General features: G+C 36.9%; 2 protein-coding genes and 1 non-coding gene across 5 annotated transcripts; 2 read left to right on the top strand and 1 right to left on the bottom strand.

Moving 5' to 3' along the window:
* The first annotated feature begins 299 nt into the window (after positions 1-299).
* On the top strand, positions 300-5534 carry LOC114178360 (sucrose synthase). Its single transcript, XM_028064205.2, has 13 exons — positions 300-439; positions 1430-1558; positions 1923-2049; positions 2156-2307; positions 2397-2589; positions 2818-3249; positions 3337-3510; positions 3599-3715; positions 3805-3971; positions 4046-4270; positions 4364-4927; positions 5013-5151; positions 5251-5534. Exons 2-13 carry the CDS (start codon positions 1461-1463, stop codon positions 5278-5280), a joined length of 2418 nt encoding a protein of 805 aa, XP_027920006.1. The 5' UTR covers positions 300-439; positions 1430-1460; the 3' UTR covers positions 5281-5534.
* A 1110-nt stretch (positions 5535-6644) lies between these two features.
* On the top strand, positions 6645-6716 carry TRNAD-GUC (transfer RNA aspartic acid (anticodon GUC)). The gene has a single exon. It is a non-coding gene; the product is annotated as a tRNA-Asp (tRNA).
* Positions 6717-7795: 1079 nt separating this feature from the next.
* LOC114175094 (alpha/beta-Hydrolases superfamily protein) lies at positions 7796-21569 on the bottom strand. 3 transcript variants are annotated; one of them, XM_028059852.2, is made up of 12 exons: positions 20588-21569; positions 19352-19628; positions 18995-19180; positions 16394-16546; positions 15560-15714; positions 15256-15475; positions 11768-14143; positions 11444-11643; positions 11201-11356; positions 10617-10851; positions 9609-9916; positions 7796-8683 (listed from the first exon to the last, which is right to left on the bottom strand). In XM_028059852.2, the coding sequence occupies exons 1-12, from the start codon at positions 21277-21279 to the stop codon at positions 8386-8388; spliced, it is 5256 nt and encodes a 1751-aa protein (XP_027915653.2). In that variant the 5' UTR covers positions 21280-21569; the 3' UTR covers positions 7796-8385. The 3 variants fall into 3 exon arrangements, with proteins under 3 accessions (XP_027915653.2, XP_027915652.2, XP_027915654.2); XM_028059851.2 differs by having other exon boundaries at positions 15256-15714; XM_028059853.2 differs by lacking the exon at positions 20588-21569 and adding an exon at positions 19733-19858 and having other exon boundaries at positions 15256-15714.
* Between the last annotated feature and the right edge of the window lie 399 nt (positions 21570-21968).

The following is a 21968-nucleotide window of genomic DNA, read 5'->3' as shown; positions in this document are numbered from 1 at the left end:
TACCATAAAATCATTCTGATCCAGCTCAACAGATGAAATATAGCGCAATAATACGATAGTATAAGTAAAAAAATACCATAAAATAAAATAAAAGGCTGACGTGGCACAAAGTAATCCCTGTAAGAATGCATATTCTAATAATTCTATTTATATTTTGCAGCAACACTAAGAATATACCTTTATTATACCCTGTGCATTTTTACTCAACCACCCTCGGTGGAGTAAGAAAGAAGATAGATAAAGTTTTTTTTGACCTTTGGTGAATCTCTTACTTAATTAAAGCTTTTATTTAATTTATTAATTTATTTCGCATATGTGAAATTCCCGTTCTGCTTGGTGCTCCTCTTGTCTATAAATTGACGCAGCCACCACCTCAGTTTCCATTCATTCACTTCTTCTCTTTGTAACCCCCTCTCTATTTTGCGTTCATTTTGTTTTCGTAAGTACTGTTTGTTCCTTTTCTCTTTCTCTTTTCTCTTTCGTGTTCCTTTTTCTTCTTTCTTTTTCTTGTTCTGTCCCTCCCCTGTTTCGGTGCTCTGTTCACCGCTTCCACTTTAGACCGATTTTCATGTTCTTGCATGTTCATTCTATTCTAACCAATGGATCAGACACCATTCTCTGATAAAGGGGTCTCTAATAATGCCATATAATATCATGGGGTGGTGCGGTTACACCAACTCTGTTTCTGGGTCTACTCTGTTCAATTTTACTCAGAAAAACTTGTTCTTAGATTGTATTCGGTTTGTGAGGAAGATGATCCTGTCGGTCTGTTTTTTTGTTATTCCTTAACCTGTTACTAGGATTAAATTCTTGAATGCGTGTTCTGTCTTAAAAAAACAAAACAAAACAAATGAAGATAACACTGTGTACAGCCTGGCCTCGAACCCAGGATTTCTTTGTTGGTTTCTTATTATTAAAAATTCAAAAGGAAGTCTTCTTTTTTCTTCGGGATGAACGGTTGAGACTTATGAGAGGTTTAAGCTAAGCCTTGAGTGGAATATTCAATTTATGTTTAAAACAATAGTCCAAGCACAGGACTTTCTTTCAACCACTTTGGTGGGTTGTTAATTGCTATTCTTGTTCTAATTAATTAATGTAATTATGATTTAAAAGGACAAGTTGGTGACAGGGGAAAAAGAAAGTGCATCTTGCAATTATTCTTCTGCAGCACTGTTTAAGGTTGAAATCTCAGTAGAAAAAAGTAGAAGATCTGGTATTATATTTTTGTGGACAGTTGGTTGGTGGGGGTGGGTGGTATTGGTCTTGAAATCCAATCCAGTTTTGTAGAATATTTTTTATGTTTTTATTTATTGTTTGATCAATTGTTTGGGGGTATTGACTTTGCGATTACTCGAGATTAATGGTTTTTCGTGATGACATGTTTTGTATATCCTTGATCCGCGTCTTACAATGCTTTTTGTTGTCGCAGTTGAAGTCTTTCCCTGTGATCTTCCAAGCCAATGGCTACCGATCGTTTGACCCGTGTCCACAGTCTCCGTGAGAGGCTCGATGAAACCCTGTCTGCCAACAGGAACGAAATTCTGGCCCTTCTGTCAAGGTAAACTCATCATTTCAGTTTTTGGTTTAAGAGTTCTTTCATGGTCAAAGGGTTTTACGCAGTGAGTTTGTTTAAGGTTGCATAATTTTTGTACGTGTGTTTTTTCTCTCTTTAAAGGTGGTGGAAGGTCTACTAATTATGTTTAGACAATGAGTTTGTTTAAAATTGTTCAATTCGTGTATGTGTGTGTGTTTTCTCTCTAGTGGAAGTTCCACTAACTGTGTTTAGACAGTGAGTTGGTTCAAGGAAAGCTCAAGTTATGTTTGTGTCTGTGTTTGTGTCGTAAAAAGGTGGTGAAAGTTCTACTACGTATGTGTCGGGAAGCAAATCGTGTAACACTAACAAATTTACGGAATTTTGACAGGATCGAAGGCAAGGGCAAGGGGATCTTGCAACACCATCAGGTCATTGCCGAGTTCGAGGAAATCCCCGAGGAGAGCAGACAGAAGCTTACCGATGGTGCTTTTGGAGAAGTCTTGAGATCTACTCAGGTAACCAATTCTTTTGAGTTTTGTACATGAGGTTTTTAGCTATGATGTATGGTGTCTGTTTTTCTGGTTTTCTCATTTCGTTGTTTATTCTCTTTGTATGTTGTAGGAAGCCATAGTTTTGCCACCATGGGTTGCTCTGGCCGTTCGTCCAAGGCCTGGTGTGTGGGAGTATCTGAGAGTGAATGTGCACGCTCTTGTTGTTGAGGTGTTGCAACCTGCTGAGTACCTGCGCTTCAAGGAGGAACTTGTTGATGGAAGGTGAAGAAAATGTTCGGAGTTTGTGTTAAATGGTGTACTTCTTATGTTACTTACACTATTTGTAAACGTCTTTTTCACTCTTACTGCAGTTCTAATGGCAACTTCGTGCTTGAGTTGGACTTTGAACCCTTTACCGCATCCTTCCCTCGCCCAACTCTTAACAAGTCAATTGGAAATGGCGTGCAGTTCCTCAACCGTCACCTTTCTGCCAAACTCTTCCATGACAAGGAGAGCCTGCACCCGCTTTTGGAATTCCTCAGGCTTCACAGCGTCAAGGGAAAGGTAGGGATCTATTTCTGGCCTTTAATTTAAACTAGAGTGATATGCATTAGGCACATTCTTCAGTAGTTCAATGAGTTGAGTATCTGCATCCATGTTTGTACCATGTCTAGTAACCAGATCTGGAGTTGAAATCTATTATGGTTGTGGAAACAGTTTCTCTAACATGTTAAACACAAGGCATGTAGTTAGTTGGTTGTTTTGCTGACTGATTATGTTGTTGGTATGCAGACTTTGATGTTGAATGACAGAATTCAAAACCCGGATGCTCTTCAACATGTTCTGAGGAAAGCTGAGGAGTATCTGGGCACGGTGCCTCCTGAAACCCCCTACTCAGCATTTGAGCACAAGTTCCAGGAGATTGGTTTGGAGAGAGGGTGGGGTGACAACGCTGAGCGTGTGCTGGAGTCAATTCAACTTCTCTTGGATCTTCTTGAGGCCCCTGATCCTTGCACCCTTGAGACTTTCCTTGGAAGAATCCCTATGGTGTTTAATGTTGTTATTCTTTCTCCCCACGGTTACTTTGCCCAAGATAATGTCTTGGGATACCCCGACACTGGTGGTCAGGTTGTTTACATCTTGGATCAAGTTCGTGCTTTGGAGAATGAGATGCTCCATCGCATTAAGCAACAAGGATTGGACATTGTTCCTCGTATTCTCATCGTACGTCCTAGTATACGTACATTTTTTATGTCTTATTAGTGGCATGTGGGATATGTTGTTCTTCTAATTGATGCTTGTTAAATGCAGATCACCCGTCTTCTCCCAGATGCAGTAGGTACTACTTGCGGCCAACGTCTTGAGAAGGTGTTTGGAACCGAACACTCTCACATTCTTCGAGTTCCCTTTAGAACTGAGAAGGGAATTGTTCGCCAGTGGATCTCAAGATTTGAAGTCTGGCCATACTTGGAAACTTACACCGAGGTAAACTTTTTACCTCGTCATAATTTTAACAGCGGTTAAGCATTTTGTTGTGTTTTCACTTCTCTAATCGATTGTCTCTTGTTAACAGGATGTTGCTCATGAGCTTGCCAAAGAGTTGCAGGGCAAGCCAGATCTGATCGTTGGAAACTACAGTGATGGAAACATTGTTGCCTCTTTGTTGGCACATAAATTAGGTGTCACTCAGGTTGGTCCACGATTATCTTGTTAAAGTTGTGATAACTATGGATATATATCGGAACATCCTGGCCTAAGATTTTATGTTTATCAATGTAGTGTACCATTGCTCATGCACTTGAGAAGACCAAATACCCTGAATCCGACATTTACTGGAAAAAACTGGAAGAGAGATACCACTTCTCTTGCCAATTCACAGCTGATCTTTTTGCCATGAACCACACTGATTTCATTATCACCAGTACATTCCAAGAGATTGCTGGAAGGTGAGTTTGTTCTTTTGTTCTTTCACCCAATTTTCTTACTGATCGACTTACCAAATCTCTTGAATCGTTTACAGCAAGGACACTGTTGGACAGTATGAGTCTCACACAGCCTTCACCCTTCCTGGACTCTACCGTGTTGTGCACGGTATCGATGTGTTCGATCCAAAATTCAACATTGTCTCTCCCGGAGCCGATCAAACCATTTACTTCCCCCCAACCGAAACTAGCCGCAGGTTGACCTCTTTCCACCCCGAAATCGAAGAGCTTCTCTACAGTTCAGTCGAGAACGAAGAACACATGTTAGTGTCTCCTCTCACTTCCTTTGTCTTATCTAATCATTATATGATGCAAGGTTTTAATTAATGAAACTGTGACGACTTTGAATTGAACAGATGTGTGCTGAAGGACCGCACGAAGCCGATTATCTTCACGATGGCGAGGTTGGACCGCGTGAAGAACATCACGGGACTGGTGGAGTGGTACGGTAAGAACGCGAAGCTGAGGGAGCTGGTGAACCTTGTGGTGGTGGCCGGAGACAGGAGGAAGGAGTCGAAGGACCTGGAAGAGAAGGCGGAGATGAAGAAGATGTATGGCCTGATCGAGACGTACAAGTTGAACGGACAATTCAGATGGATATCGTCTCAGATGAACCGTGTGAGGAACGGAGAATTGTACCGTGTGATCTGTGACACGAGGGGTGCGTTTGTTCAGCCTGCGGTGTATGAGGCATTTGGTTTGACAGTGGTGGAGGCCATGACTTGTGGGTTGCCAACATTCGCAACATGCAATGGTGGACCTGCTGAGATCATTGTTCATGGAAAATCTGGGTTCCACATTGATCCTTACCACGGTGACCGTGCTGCTGATCTCCTTGTTGACTTCTTCGAGAAGTGCAAGGTTGACCCATCTCACTGGGACAAAATCTCTCAAGCTGGTCTCCAACGTATTGAAGAGAAGTAAGCAAAAATTTATGAATCAGAAATCAGAAATCAGAAATCAGAAATCAAAAAGTTAACCTCTTTCTTTGTTCCTCCTCCACAGGTACACATGGCAGATTTACTCCCAGAGGCTTCTCACACTCACTGGTGTTTATGGTTTCTGGAAGCATGTTTCTAACCTCGATCGCCGTGAGAGTCGCCGCTATCTTGAGATGTTCTATGCTCTCAAGTACCGCAAATTGGTATGTTTATTTAGTATGTTACATATTATGTATGGAACATTATGCAATGTCTTTCAACTTGTTAATGTTTATGTTTTCGTTGTTTTTTTACTACCTCAGGCTGAGTCTGTGCCCCTTGCTGTTGAGTAAAAAACTGAGGATGATGAAGAAGTGGAGGAACCGGCTTTTTCTTTCTCATTTGGAGTTTGTCGTACTTGAGTTTCATAAATAATGTCCATCATGTTAATTCTGTGATTAAGTTTCGATAAGAAGAGAGAGAGAGAGAGGAAAAAAAAAGCTCTTTTGTTTTTTTTCTTTTTGCATGATTTGGATCTTTGATTGAAAAATCTTGGAATTGGGGTGTTTTGCCCATCAATTCAGTTTTTTTAAGCCGTGCCTTCTTACTTTGTCGTGTACATCTTATCCTTCCCCTAACTTTACTTTCATGCTGTCTTTAATAAACTCAAAACAAAACCATGGAAAAAAAAACATCATCATAATAAGTATAGTATTTTGTAGGACTAAAGAGGGACCCTCGCCTATGAATACGAAAAAAGTGAAAATTGACGTTGGAATTTAAAGATTTACTTGTCCTTGTCAAATCTCATTGTTGCATAAGTATATAATTCTGGAGTAGCAATCGGTGAAGCAACTCCTTTTCAACCGGGCTTATTTTCTTGGTCACGAATATTTTTCGTCATGCGAAGGATCTACCAATTTATGAATAAAATCTTATGAGTTGTTGGGAATGGACGTGAACGTCAAATTTTGTAGCTTTTTTTGGGCCCTCTCATCAACGGGCCTAGTTCAAAAGAAAGTTAAACTTAACCCGTAAATTACTAACTTTTTTGTTTGCTTCCTTCTTGTCATACACATACAGTGTGAACTATTTTGTCATCAAATTGGATTTTTCTGGAAAAAGATTTGTATTTTTTTTCCAGCGGGAGAAAATGGCACATCAATTATATTTTTTTATCATCCAAAGAACTTTACTAATCAACGAAGATCAGAAGTAGTGATGACAGACATCACCTTCAGTTATTAGAATATGTGAGAAAGAACAAATTTGTGTAACAACTCCTTGAAGGTGTGAAATATCTATTTAGGATGTTGTATGCTTCCGAATCTTTGTTTGTTTGAATCCCTTGAGAATTAGTTCCTTCACTTTTTTTCTTGTCATTTTCTGAATCCAGGACGAAATATCCATATCTACAGAAGATTGAAGAAAAGAAAAAACATTTTAGTTTTAATCACAATTCAAAAGTAATGCTTTATTACTGCTGACCATCGGCAAAAGGAAGGAAAAAACTAAATGACAGCATGAAAAACGACAATTCCTTATAACTAGTTTTTGCGGTAGTTACTTAAACAAAAACTAATCAATAATCTGAACAATTACACAGAAAGCTGTTCAAATTTAAGCAGGTAGCCATTAATGCTCTTCAACGAAACTCACTAAAAACAAGTGTAAGCAATTGTTCATGAACATATTTTTCTAACCAATCAACATACATGTCGTTGTAGTATAGTGGTAAGTATTTCCGCCTGTCACGCGGACGACCCGGGTTCGATCCCCGGCAACGGCGTTTTATGGTTTTCTTTTGGCTTACCGAAATTTGAATCTAAATTAAATTAGCATTTGTTTACGATTATATATAATTATTAAAAATAATATTATATGTTGCCCCCAAATTATGTTTAGACAATATGTGCCTAAATTTTCGATATAATGATTATTTCCGTAGAAAATTGATAAGAGTTGATGACAAAATTTAGAAAGATTATAAGAAAATAAACATTTAAGGACAATAAAAATTGTTATTAATAAGTAATACAAAAATATTTACTTATTTAAATCTTCAACATCATACCTTATTATAATATTATCAAATCTTATTATAAATCTTATTATTTTTTAAGAATAATTTAGACTATTTTTATCATATTTACTAGTTATAACAAAAGTAAAATAATATTAATATTGTGAAAATTTATTTTTATTTATATTTTAAACCACTATAATAAAAATAAATTTTATTTCAAATTGTATTGTCAAATTAATTTAAACTTAAAAAAATTGGTGTATTCTAAAACCCTTGTAGATTTTTTATTTAAACTTGAAAGGTTAGTGTAATTTGTCAGTGCATCTGAGGAACGAGAATTATTTTCAAGTAGCTTATGCAAACGCAATACCTATGGACCATTATAATGTTTTGTTTTCATGGCACTTATGATGTGGTTTAAGCAATTTCTTAAAAAATTAATTAATTCATCACTAGTACCTTTGGCAAAATTATTTTACTATTAGCGTTTAATTAAGAACTGAATTATCATAGTTTTATAAACAAATTGAATAATATATATATCCTTTTCCTTTCTCATCTAATTGTATATATACCCTTTTATAATAACAAGTCTATATCTACAATTGAAAGAAAATGATACTAATTTTAAGCTTTTTGTTTAAATTTAAAATAGTGTATTACTTTTTTAATTGAAAGGATTTAGATTGAATTTTCAATTCTTTAAACAGTTTTTCTTTAACTCATGCATATAGAAATCATGAAGCAGGAACAAAGTTAAATGTGATTTAGGTTTTTCTAAACCCATGGCAAATGATAATAAAAATAAACATTTATTAGGAAGTGCAGTATAACACGGAAAATGATATTATGACAAGGATACATTTAAATTTTTTCGCAAAATCATTGGATACAAGTATTACAATATGAATATGCCATTGAAAATGGCAGACATAGGAGAAAGAAAACGAAAACAGCACTTATATCTACCCGAGCTATCTATATATATCCTAATTCCTGTGCATCATATTCTGTTGTGATAAAATAGTGATACAACTACCAAAACTTACACTAAACCTACTGTACACTTTGATTGGATGATGGACTACAAAATATAACACAAAACATATGTACAAACTTGTAGCTTTTCTACTTTCATCTTCTACATTATACCTATAATCTATAAATCTAAAACCCACATCATGATTGGTGCTTGCCACTAGGTTCCACATGAGAGTTTTACACGGTACTCAGAATTGAAGCTTTTAAGGTTCCTAAGTTTTATCTTTCTTTGTTGGCCGTCAATTGCTGTCTTCTCATTCTTTACTCTCCAGTTAACAGTACAGATATAGTACAATCGAAAATGGCCATTGGCCACCTCCAATTTTGGCATATTAACACGATAGCATCGCCAAATTCAAAATTGTAGTGATATTACTTCTAAATTGTTTACCTATTCCTGAGCTTCCTTTCTTTGTAAAGTGTGTCTGGGGTAGAGAAGTATAGCCAATGATAAAGAAAATACCAAACCAACTAAACCACTAAACGGTTGAAAAGGACTCCCTATTATCCAGAGAGGAAGGTTGCAGTTATTATGATATGTTAAAAAACCACCATTTTGCAGCACATAAGTGGATGCCATCATTCCTGTACGTAGCCCGATGGGGATGAAGAGGCTACCTCCGTTTCTCTGTCGGGCACCTGACAAAGACAAAGCTAAAAGCCAAAGTCCTGGTATTGATTGTAGAGACCTGAATATTCCATAAAAGAGAAGAAAAGATTTTGACAGAATGAGAGTGGATTGTAATATAGTCTGGTAAATACCAACACAAAGCTAGAAAAGAAAAAGGGGATATTTCATTAAAAGGACATATCTCACTTCAAAAAGTGGAGAAGAACTATACATAAGAGGAGAAAGTTTAAGAAAGAATGCTTTGACCCACAGACACAAATGGAGAAAGTTTAAGAAAGAATGCAGTCACCCTTGGCTCATCTTAATTAGAGTCTTTCGATATATGACTTAAAAAGGGCTTATAAAACTTAGAAAAATTCACCAAATAAACTAGTTTTGTAGATTGAACAAGGACTTAATGTCCATGAGTTTGTCTATGTTTTGTATTGAATGCAATTGGCTGGATTGTTAAGATGTATGATAAACTATTAAATACAGTCTAATGAGACTTGATCCTTAAATAGATTAATTAGGGACCGAGAGCTGAACCAAAAACATAATTAGCTTCCAATACTTCTATGACATTTAGTATATAGAGATGTAGAGGATTATATTGAGTTAGGAGAAAATATTTTGCTGAAATACAAGATCTTGTAATCATTATGAGTGTGGTGCCTTAAGGTACTAGACATCTATCATTACTCTACGGGTAGAGTTTTCTATATATACTTAAGTACTGTTTAGTCAATTCAATAAAGATATTTTTCCCCTCATATAGGTAACCTTTTCCAAGTGATAATAATTCACAAATTGTTCTTGTGCATACAACTTTTATGTAGTCGTCACTGCTATTTAGCACAAATTGGTTTTCATTCAGGTGCATGAACCTTTTTTTAACAAATTAGGCAAATTGCGAATCTATAAATGAATCAGGCCTTACCTGTTTAAAAGATGGAACTTATTAATACAGTACACAAATTTTGATTCCGGAAAAGAAGACATACCTCTGCAAGAAAGAAAATGCCATCCCTGAAATGATAATTCCATGATGGTATCCAAGATCAACTGAAATTTCCTGGGGCAACCATGATCTAAAAAGCAATTCTTCCACCAGTGCAATAGTAGTTGCCATCACAGTTCCTTGAACAACTACCAGACCCATATGTCCATACACTTTTAGCCGAGTTAGGGAATCTAAAGATGTTGGAATATGAGGCCAAGAGAAACTTGCAAAACCAAGAGATGCATTCACAGCATGGATTGAAAAAATGAAGATGGCTCCACCAACCAAACCTTTCAAGAACTCAAATAGCTGCAGCAAGGATTTAAAAATAAGCTTGCTTTAAGAATCAAGTACACAAATAATGCTAATGAATAATATATTCAATAAAATTTCCTATTTCCTGACGCTCTATTCCCATTCAAAAATTGGAGAAAAAAGAATGTGCCAAAGGGGAACCAGAGCATTAATTCCAGCTAGAGACAAGCAACACAGGAAGAATGAAGCCAAATTGACTTTACAGAAGGGAAGAATGTTGCTTACTAGTCTCTTATACATCATGTTTCGCTTTATTCTTATCTCTTATTCTTTTGCAATTTAAAGTAAAATGTAAATGTTGGGCATTAACAATAAATCACATCTAAATTAGAGCAAGTAAGAATCACTATAAATGTTTCAATGAGTATCATCTTAGTTTACCTATTAAATGCACACAGCAGAACCATTTTCATATCAATTCCCATTTGCTACATTCTAACATGTAGTTATTACAAACGTAACAAGGGTTTCCTCAACTGTCCCCCACCCCTCAAAGCAAATTCTAGCATATTGTTAATTGTCATTTTCTACATCATTGTAAAGATTATCTATGATATTGAATTAATGCTACACGTAATTTCAATTTTAACATATATATTTCAAACAAAAAAGGAAAGCAAAGGCAAAAACAGGAGTGAAAACTTAGAAGTAATATCCAAGGACTTGCCCATTATTTTTTATCTCTAACATTTACCTTTTGTGGTGATTCCAAGTTCAGCCCATACTGCTCAAATGCATTTTCATATCCACGGATTCTTTTCCCCCATAACATAACAAGTATCACTATAGCAGTGTACAGGCCGGCAATGCAAGCAAACTCAGCTATTTTGGATGAAGTCTTTGTGGTCCAGCTCTGAACAATTGTTGGAAGTAATGGAATGGCAACAGGAGACCACAGAACAAGGATCATGCCAACAAACCCAAAAATCCTAGAAGAGAAGAAAAACGCAGAGTTTGAGAGTTATATAAAGATAAAAGTTCACACTCTTAGCTATTAACCATATAGATAGCAGAACCTAGGGAAGATATACATTCCTACTTGAGTGCATGTTAGAAAGAACTACATTGGATGCTTTTGAAAAAGCTGCAGTGAATAAGAAGGCCTTCTCTAAATTTTATCTTTTCTTTAAATCTGACCCTGTAATTCAACAGGTTATGATATATTAAATCTAAGCAGCTTCCATTTTCAACCAGCAGTAATTCCAAAAATGGAAAGGCTGGAGTTATTAGCACTACTTAGTAACATAGGATGAATTGAACACTTCCAGTTCAAGTTACCTCTGAAATAAAGGGCGTTCAGCAATACGTAAGAATGAGATAAGCCTGTCTGTCAAACTCATTGCTCCACGTATACCACCCCACAGCAAAGCAATCTTTCCAACAAGCCTCAACAATCCACCTCTCTGTCCTAAATCAGCTAGCATCGCAACCAGTCTGTCAACAGAGGGAAGTCATGTTAACTCTGCATAGAACAAGAAAAGCAGTGAAGCACTTGGATGTTGTTAAAACGTGTGTTCAGACCTTTCTTGATCCACTTCACCATCTTCTTTAGTAGGTACAACTGGACCAGCAACCGACATGGCTTTCTCAGCAAGGCTTGTGACTATGTTATTCTGGTTCTTCTCAAAGACTTCCTCCTGAAGCTGATCTGGCTCCTTTTGATGGGGATTTTCCATTTTCAAAGCTGAGCTTTCAGCAGTTACATTTTCTTGTTGGAAATCCTGGAATAGAGCAATTTTAAGTTTGAAACTCTCACAACTCTACTTAAATGAAACTGGCAGTTCAATTTTAAAATAGCAAACTGTTATTCATCCCATTTCCATCTGAACCAATTGAAACTAATACCTTCTGTTGCATAAGTAAAGCAGAAGCCCCAAGAGCAGCAGTAACAGCACCAACCATGACAGTATTTTTGCTTGTATCTGCCGATGCACTTTCTACATCTACTGTCACTGTCTGAATAGGATGGTCCAAACTAGTTTTCTCTTCAAGTTCTCCATCTATCCCTGTTGCACCTCCAATGCCATGGCTCTTTTTGCTAGGTTTTCCCCCATCGTCATGGATCAGAGATCTTCTCTGATCATCATGAAGTGTAGTTACATCAAAATATTTCCTCAAGGAAGCTAAGATGGACCCAACAATAACACCAAGAGGAACAACTTTTCTCAGACAGTTTGTTTTCTGAACAGAGGATGAAATTACGCTAACAATATGCTCCCCGTCAAGAGTACCAACCTTTTCTATAGCACCCTCAACATTTAGACTTTGACTTTCAGTATCTAGTTGTTGCACCATGCAATGAAGAGCAGCCTGTGAAATTGCATTTGCCACATGTTCCAGATCTTCAGCAAGATCTGACTTCATTTCTATCATTTCTGCAGCATTCAGCTTGCGACCAACTTCTCTCTTTAAAGAATGTAATACCTTCTTTTTCACAAATTGTATCAATTCATCTGACCTATCAACACTGGTATCTGTGACTCTGTTCTCAGTATCTGTTGTAATGAACTCTTTGACAGGTTCTTGTTGCTTTTCAGAATCTAATATTACATATGGTTGTTCAATATAATGCTCTGCATTAGAAGATTTTGAAGATGGGGGAGCCTTCAACTTGGGCCCAGCCTCCTCACCAGTTTCAGTATTAGAAGAAGCAATGCCCACGTTTTGTGGTTGTTCAAAGAGTTTCCATTGACCTTCCTCTGGAAAATAATCTAGTAGTAATGCAGTCGTCGTGTTTAAATCAAGTGGTTTGATAGGAATCTTTGAAACTAGATATTTGCTGAGGTTTTCATTGTAAGGAGAGCCCCCGTATGAACCTGCAGCTAGGAACTCTGGCACCCTACCCACCTGTCTCGGTCCAGCCCATTTATCAATAAGTAATCTTTTGTCAACCAGTTGAGTATTTCTGTTACTTTCCTTCTGGACTAGGTGCAGGTTAGACTTACAACTGTGAGAATCAAATACACCGTTCCCACTAATTTCACTGACATTTTGAGGTTGTTGTTCCTCTGTATGACAAGAACCATTATTCAAGTACATTTCATTATGGTGATCATCTACTGAAGGATCAGCAGATGTGTTGGAATCCTTTCTTTGGCTATTAGTCTTTTGTTTTTCTTCTATCTTGTGTTCAACATCTTTTCCATCCTTGACTTCTTCATTCTCTGAACTCTGCTCAAGCTGAGATATCATATTTTCTATCACACCAAAAACACTATTAACAGCCACTTGGGTGGAATCATCTATCCCGGCCAAGGCATCTAATGCTTGAGAAACACTGAAGGCCGGGGCACTAGAATCTAAATTATTGGAGTTGGTCTGAGGTGCAACATGTGCATTCTTGTTATTTTTTTTCTCGTTGTCATTACCTTTTCTTTCCATTGCTGGGACCTCAGAGGACATAGAAGGTGAAAGGGGTTCTTCTTTTGCGTCAGTTGAAGTATTTTTACTATGATTGATAGAAAAGTCCTGATTTTTCTGTTCATCCTCCAGGGAATTATTTTCCCCTGACATAGAAGGTGAAAAGGGTGGTTCTTTTGTGTCAGTTGAAGTATTTTTATTATGATTCATAGAAAAACCCTGATTTTTCTGTTCATCCTTTAGGTCTATTTGAGCGATTCCACTGTCTTGGCTATTCTGCTCGCCCACAGATGCTGATTGAAAGCCACCAGCTCCATCAGGATGGCCAGGATTGTATAGTGTAGAACCTGTTTCAAATTCGTTCTTGCTACAATCAACAATAGGAACAGCTTTTCCTTTCAATTCCTCATTTGGGTCATTATTGTCATTAGACTCATTTTCTTTCCTGGTAGAAATGGAAGAACCAACTTCATCATTTAATGCTTGAGACTGGGCTAAATTTGTAGAATTTGGTGTCTCTATGGGAATAACTTCTGTTTCTGTTCCTTCAGCAAGCTCGCCAATGCTACCTGGAGCATTATCAGAGCCATCCATAGGACTAGCTTTTTTCATCTGATTCACAGAGGGCTGGTCTTCAGCCATAACTTCTGCATCTAATACTCCGGATTTTTCTTGGTTCTTTTGCCCTTGTAATGGTTCAGGAGACTGAGAAACATTCACAATTCTATCTACCTTCAAGTTAGAGCCCTTTACATGCAAAATTCCACTCACTGCATCTGTCAACTTTCCACGGACATCTTCTGGAACAGCATCCTGTAAAGCTTTCATAAGTGTCTGTCCTTGACCCACAGCAGTTAATACCTGGAAGTTTGTAACAAATGACACTATAATTACAAAATTCTAAAACTAGCAAAAGATCCAGATAAAGTATTTCAGATGTTACATAAAAATAGAATAGTGAAAACCAAGTAGTCGCTTACCAAACATTTAAGCATAAATAAAGCCCAAATAGTGAAAATTGTAACTATTATTTTTACATATTCTTAACAACATGAAACAGACACACAGTTCACAGAAATTGAGAAGCTAACAACTTATATAGAAAATGAGAGCCTAATTTAGTTGATTCTCAACAATTTAACAAGCTTTGAAATTTCATAAAATAAAAAAGTGGAAAGAGTTTGTTACATGCCCTTCAAACAGTGGCGTAGTACCAAAGTTTTTGTTAAAATGCTTGATAAACAGCAAGAAACAAACTACCGTAGTCATTTAAAATGTATCTGTTATCCGTAAAAGAATCCGTACGCATAAGTTATTTTGACAATATTTTCTTCTAAGCCTTAAAACTTTTACCTCTGAGGTTACATCTTAGATAAACCTTGCATCTAATCCTGGCTATTTCTCTATTCCATTTCTATAAATATTTACAGGTTTTGAAACCCCACAGAAGCCTTAAAACTTTTACCTGAGGTTACATCTTTTAGATAAACATTGCATCAAATCCTGGCTATTTCTGTATTCCATTTCTATAAATATTTACAGGTTTTGAAACCCCACAAAAAAATTTCTTTAGCAACAGCTGCTACGTGATTTAATGTAAATAGGTACAGACTAATCCAAATTATAAATATTGCATTTTAAAAATTTATTTCTTGACAAACTGACACAATAAACAAGATTCCTGGAAAATCCCCTCCCCCTTAAAGCAAACATTCACCAGGAGTATAAGAACAAGTTGCTGAGAAATGAATTATAATCCATTTTAGAAAATTAAAATATGCGAAAAAAGCTAGTATTGTAGTCCTCAACCCCACCCCCCGTTCCTGTCACCCACTTGTTGTTGAGGGCATACCTGCAAGTTCTCCCTCTGTCTTGTTCTTTTAGCAGAAAAGTCAATACGACACTAAGAAAGAACAGGAAACGAGATATCCAAACCTGAAAACGACACCTAGCAATAAAACTATATGTTTTACCTTTTTCTTCCTCTCTTCTGTTAGAGCACCAGGCATGGTAACATCCAGCATATTTATTACCACTTGTGCTGTCTGTAGAACTTGAACATTATCTACTGAGACAACATTCTGCTCTTCAATCAAATCTGCTTCACTGGAGCTAGTCTGCTGTGATGGACCATCTTTTACCTGTAAGCTCATATTATCCTGCTCAAAGTTCCGTTGTAGACGTTGTTGGGACCTAAATTGGAGGCCAGTGTTATTCTTATTTTCTTCAAGCAAGTCACTACTGGGATCAATAGAGTATCCATTAAATGCATCTGACCGAGTAAGATTCAACAGTTTGCCAACTTCAGCATCCTTGTTTGACCTTATTTCCTCTACAACAACTAGTCCTTTAGAAGGATTTATGGTAACATCTATATCTGTCAGAAGAGGATGACGGCCCTTCAAGAGTCCCAACTCTACTGCTGTAAGCCACTACATATATAACTTCTCAGGTTATCACTTGCAAGAATATACTCGAAAATCTCACATTCAACACAAGGGAAACAAAAAATTAATTATGATAAAAGCAACTTCTACCTCACAAATTAAGGGAATTCATACCATGTTAAAAGAGAGAAAAGAGAGGCATAAAGTTGCTCAATCTAAGTGTCTGAACTACACAATAGATTCCATTTTATATAGGCTAATTGCAATAAATGCAAATACCTACAGGAGATTTATTGCTCTGTACATGATATGATTTGCCTATAAATCTTATTCTATTAAGATATGTCTATAATTACAAAGATCCTAATTAGGCAAACAAACCATAATAAAAGAAGAATAAATCTTAAAAGCTCATCTAGGATACTCTGGGGATACTTGGTAGTAAGAATAGAAAGAAGAGAGGGGTGGGTTGTAGATTTGAATCTCTCCACTTAACATTTGGTGATTCCAAAAAAATCCTAGGGTACCGCAAAACATTTGATATAAAAAAGATATCATCATATATTTATCATATTTTCTAACAAGTCTAACTGGTCAATCCAGTCTAATTGTTAGAACCTGTAAATAAATGGAACAAATATGGCCCTGACAAAGACTTCCACTTTTAGGATTAAAATTCCCAATTTGAACAGCCACTTCCTTAAATAGATAGAGAAATAGTTACCTCAATTGTTAGAAGCTGGCACCATGACAAAGCAGACATGTCAGTATCCGTAACACTAGGCACCAAACAAGAACATAGGAGCAGACTTGTGAATGGATTTTCAGCAATCAGGTTCCTTGGAACTGAGAATATGGGAACCATCCCATTATCACTCTGATAAAATATACCTCTTATAAGACTTTTTGCATTTGCATGTATGCATAAAGGAATTAATAATAGAAAAAAAACTAATATGAAAATGCCATGATTAGCACATAACATTTATTCCTGTTAAACAGTTAAAACATGTAATGAACGGATGTCTATAGATTATTAGTGATTAAGAATCCTACATAAAAGGGCAAGGGAGCCTAAAGAAGCAGAAGCTAGGCAGTTACCGTATTTGCGGAGACAAATTTATTTAGCTTTGAATAGTCTCACATTCAAGTATATTATCTAAAAAACAAGTCTAAACTTTTATATAAAATAATGACAATCAGAGCCATTCAATCAAATATGCATTGTATCAAGAGCCTAATTTTCTCTCTGCTGCAAATGCAAATGGAATGTCAATGGAATCACTTCTGTTATTTCCTTGTTTGTGATCTCCCTTGTCTGGGTTTTGCCTAGTCTCTATCTGTTGTTTGGGTATTATCTGATCTGAGCAATCTTTTGGACTATACACAAATCTGGTAGAACTTTTTCATTACTTAGAAATTTTTGGTAGTATCTAAATTTTGTGTCACTAGGAATTAGAATTTCATTTTCAATCGGTTGCTACTGAAAGGAATTATGAGGGCATACAGATGTCAATGATCCAGTTCCAACAGAAGACATAAAAATCTGTTCCATGGAAAGTCAAAGACTATTGGATTATTGGGTTAATAATCAATATGTTTTAAATTTACACCTATATGAAACTACAAAAACAATGTGAGAATATTTGAAAAAAGTTTATTAATCAAATGAATTGACTAGATGATTTCAATTGGAGTGTAAAATGGCACACGGGGGAAGCAAGTCTTTGTCAGAATATTTCTGGTTTTAAAAAATTATGGGCTAAATTTTCAACCATTGGCTGTGTTATCGGTCTGGAAGTATTCTTGTTTTAAAGTCTTATCTGTTCATGGGGTTCGCAAATATGATAAGCTTTTATGAAGCTGCTATGAGATCACCCACAAATACTTAGGATTCCATTCAGATGTCTGGTCCTTCACATGAGGGATGTATCAAATATCACATATTGTTTAAAGATATGACTAAAATGAAGTATATAAGTGCAAACCACATTTTAGGAGCAAGTTCTGCTGGATCGAATTAGGCCTAAACCTATACATTCTAACAGTTGGTAACATCACCTATGACTTTTTTGGCTAAAAAGGAAAAGATACAAGAGTAGAGTTTATTTACAAGAATTATAGTCACATTGCTACAAATTATATCAAGTTATGCAAGCCAGAACATGACAACAAAAGGCAATTTACCCCAAACTCGTCAGACTATTCTTTCCAAGTTACTATTATGTATTGCTATTCCTCAGCTTGTAAGTTTACAGCTAGGACCTCAACTACTTTTACAGTCAACAATGTTGTGCCAACAGTTTTTACTACTGATATGGTGCAACAAATGACTATTTTCATTCATCTAAATCTTGGCTTGTTGGTTCTGTGGCACTAAATCTTATGACTAGCTCAGTCAATTTGCTGAAAACCTTAAGAAGCCCATGTCAGATTAAGCAGTCAGCACACATCCAGATAGTCGATGGAACACTATAGAATTACTACTGTCAGAGATATCAATCAAATTACCAACACAATGGACTCCATGAGAATCTTCTCTCAGTTGTACAATTAGGGTACAATAATTCTAATATACATTTTTCTTGTGATAATTGTTTGTATGGAGGAAAAAGTGCCAAATAAAGTGATTACAAAGGAAACTAAAATTGAACTTTTATTTCTGCTGCATATTTCTATGAGCTTAATTTTCATGCATTGTCAATGTAAAAACTTTTACATAATCAAATTAATCAGAAATCATCCCGAGTATTACTAAAGAAATTAATATAGAAGCCTACAGATTTAGCATACGTAGCACCATGTGATGGAATGACAATAATTTTTTTTTTACACTAACAATGTATGCATATTAAATTCTATGTCTATTCGAAATCATGCTACTTCAACTCGTTCTAGTATACCTAAATTTTCCAAATTGATCTCATTCTAAATTCTATACTTATCTATCTACTGAACAAAAAATACAAACAAACGCAATGATGCCATTCAATCAAAATTGTATCAATGCTTATAATATATTTCTTTTTCTAACCTTAATGCCCAAAGGATTACAAAAATAAGTCATGAGGAACTAAATAGGAACTACACCTGACGTGATTTGCATAGCTATTTTTGTTATCCACTTTAGTATTAATTCAATGATGTTGCAATTGCTTCACTATCCTAGTAGCCATAAGCACAAAAATACGATTGCAGACAATTCTGCAGCGTGTTGTGAGTAACTAGGAGTATACTATTTTCTCCCAAAATAATACAGCTTTTGATAAATTAAAACTTAACAACATGCAAAGGATGCCATTAACTGAGATAGTGGCATGTGTACCTGTATAAAGAGAACAGGGATTTTAACATCCCTGATCATATTTCTTGTACTGGATTTTGAATAAAAATCTTCTATAGCCTCAAACCCAAAAGATACCATAGATATTGCTTCTTCAAAATCACGTACAGACTTTGACAAAAGAGCTTTTTCAACATCAAAACCTTTGGTTTTGCCTTGGAATAGTGCCTACAGAATCATTACGTGCGTAACTAAGTCATAATTGCAGTCATTAAGAGTATTTCAAATATAACAGATAAAAATATGTATGACCACAAAAACAGATTGCACGCGACATCTTGATGCAAGCTGGGTGAAAAGGAGGCACAGGTGGGTGAAGATTGAAAGCAATTAATCTACCTTATTGGTTTGTAGAATATCTATCAGTCCATTAGTGAGCTTCTGATCGGTAACAATATGATAAGGAGAGGACCTTGTAGCTTCATCTAAATCAAAAGGATTGTCTATACATGTGGCAGCTGTCAATGGTGTGCTTTCTCCAACCTCAGCAAGGTATTTTGTTAGCATGTTTGCACCATATCCCCAGCCAACACCCATCAAGGTTGTCCACGGTCTTGCATTGCTGATATACGTTAGAGATGTGCAGATATCATCACTGTCAGCGGCTGTAAATAACCTACAGAAAATGAAGTAGTTAAGAAGTCGTCACCATTGTCCCACAAATCTGTAAAGAGAAAAAGGCGGTCTGGATGCATTATAAGTCAAACAAATTCCGAATACCAGGATTGGAGAAAGACGAGAAAGAGGGAGAAGTATATAATCCTTTAGTTGGATGGGAATGGAAGATGAAAAGGAAGAGTAGCAGTCCCCTGTCCCTAAGTGTAGATCCTATGAAGGATTTAGCGTCCCTATCACATTGTAAAGTGAGGGTACACTTTATTAAAGGATAATATGAGAGGGGTTATAATTATTGATTAGAAAATCAACCATTACATTTGTGATTGAAACACACATATCTAAAACTATTTAGCGGTTAAAATCCCAATCCGTAATTAACACATTCTTCACTGTTAAGCCTATGAAAAAAACTTTGTTATCTAATAAATGTTAACAACTTAACTCTTTAATACATTCTTTTAAGCATACAAGATCTATGTCACTTACTGAAATTTATTGAAAGTCACAACGACTCTCACTTCATACTTGATGAATCCTATTTATGATTTTTAGTTTGCCATAAGCTTTAAAGTAACATGGAGTATGCCAGAAAGAGCATCAGCGTGAAGTGTGCCCAACACAACAGTGAAGTTGTGTCCTCGTGATCGATTACCAATGGGTTTTGAATAAATAAAAAGTAGCCTCTTTGTATATTTCAGGGCAATGTAGCTTACAATGACTCTCCCACATATCTACGCATAGCGAGAAGAGAAGCCTTATAACACTAGAGTAAGCTAGTTTTTTTCTTTTTACGCAAGAAAGTGCTAGAGTAGAGAGGGTGTTGCTATCACTACTCTTCTTTTCAACCCACTAATTCCTAGATGAACCAGCCTTCCAAATAATATAACTAGAATGAATAATTTCTGAGCAGCCTAACCTAACAATACTTATTTAAGAAAAGAGTGTTGTTAATGTTACCGGGGAGTGGTGAGAGGAGAAGCGGCGCATCCTCTGGGATTCATGACAACAGGGAAGTAGCCCCTCTTCAGAGCTTCCACCACAAACAACCTAACGTCGGCGTCCATACTACCCTGCGGCGTACCGGGAACAAGCAAGAGAGTGGAGTCCAATCCACGCTCCTCTTCCAAGTCCAAGTTATCAGGCCAATCCAACGAAACCACACCTCCATCAGCACCACTCACACACACTCTCTGATACCTCAGCTCCTCCACCAAACCCTCCCTCTCTCTCCCCTTCCGCACCTCAATCCTCCCCCTCACGTAGTGCCTCTCAGTCGCGTCGCTCCCCTCGAACACCAACGACGGGCACCGCAGCAGCACGAAGCGGTTGAACGGAGTCGGGGCCGCGAAGAGGATCCACTCGCCGAGGTCGGAGAGGGAAGAACGGTGACCACCGCCGGCGATGGATTTGGCGCGCGAGGAGAAGAAGAGCGCGGCGCCGGAAGCGAAGCCAAGAGCGGGAGTTATCAAATCCAGCGAATTCACGGAGGGATAGTGCGCGATTAAGCTGCGGAAGAGATTCTCGAAAGGAGCGGGTGAAGGCGGAAGCGAGGAATTGATTTTGAGCCTTCTGCGCCTGTACACGCGAAACGCGCGCCGTGGAAAGGGTTTCGCGGGTACCAACGAAGTAACCGCAAGCACCACCATCATTAACTAGTAATAGTAATAATCATTAATGATGAAATGGGAACGTAACACATATATCATGTAGTTCCGGTGACGGTCATGGTACAGTGTGTTTTATTGAACGAGGAGAATCTTGATTACATATGGTTCATTCCGGTGAGCGGCGCCGCAACGGAGGGTTCAACGGTTGAAATTGTGTTGTCGGATAGTGTGTTTATTCCACCGCCGTTACCTATCAGTTGCTATCTCCTAGATTGCTCCATTTTTAAATTTTATTTCATGATAAAGATAACACATGCACTTCTTTAGAAAAATTATGGTTGATGTCATCACTGAAAATCAAATTAGTGCAAGACTCTACTTCATTCATCATAATTAATAAAATATTTGAAAGACTGAAAATGATGGCAATGACGTGGTTTAATTTAACAAGAGTAAGAATGCGAACTCTCATCGTTCTAGAAATGTCCTTTACTTTCTAATAATGTGGCATGATTAGCAAGTAATCATGCTGTCAAAGTCAACCAATGTGGATCGTTAAAAATTGAGTCACTCTAGTCTAGTTTTTTTTTTCCTTTGTGTCTGGATATTTAGGGTTTCTACTTGTCATTGCATGGATCAACATCAAGGAGTGCAAAAAGTAGGAACAAGTTAAACATCATTGGTGTCCACAATTTTGTTTTGTTCATCGTTGGTGTTCACTTTGGAAAAAC

The sequence above is a fragment of the Vigna unguiculata genome, chromosome 3, assembly GCF_037176805.1.
Source record: "Vigna unguiculata cultivar grain cowpea cultivar isolate G323 ecotype 2 chromosome 3, ASM3717680v1, whole genome shotgun sequence".
Taxonomy (NCBI): Eukaryota; Viridiplantae; Streptophyta; class Magnoliopsida; order Fabales; family Fabaceae; genus Vigna; species Vigna unguiculata.
Note: the sequence above shows the minus strand (reverse complement) of the source record. Positions and strands in the feature narration are given on the sequence as shown.

What these genes read in the sequence shown, in the direction of transcription:
- LOC114175094 (XM_028059851.2), bottom strand. Translation starts at nt 21,279, where the DNA reads ATGATGGTGGTGCTTGCGGTTACTTCGTTGGTACCCGCGAAACCCTTT. An exon ending in ATATTCTACAAACCAATAAG is followed by an intron (nt 19,181 to 19,351) that starts GTAGATTAATTG and finishes ATGATTCTGTAG; the next exon opens with GCACTATTCCAAGGCAAAAC. An exon ending in CAGAAGAGAGGAAGAAAAAG is followed by an intron (nt 14,144 to 15,255) that starts GTAAAACATATA and finishes ACAAACTTCCAG; the next exon opens with GTATTAACTGCTGTGGGTCA.
- LOC114178360 (XM_028064205.2), top strand. Translation starts at nt 1,461, where the DNA reads ATGGCTACCGATCGTTTGACCCGTGTCCACAGTCTCCGTGAGAGGCTC. An exon ending in GAGGAACTTGTTGATGGAAG is followed by an intron (nt 2,308 to 2,396) that starts GTGAAGAAAATG and finishes CTCTTACTGCAG; the next exon opens with TTCTAATGGCAACTTCGTGC. An exon ending in ATAAATTAGGTGTCACTCAG is followed by an intron (nt 3,716 to 3,804) that starts GTTGGTCCACGA and finishes TTATCAATGTAG; the next exon opens with TGTACCATTGCTCATGCACT.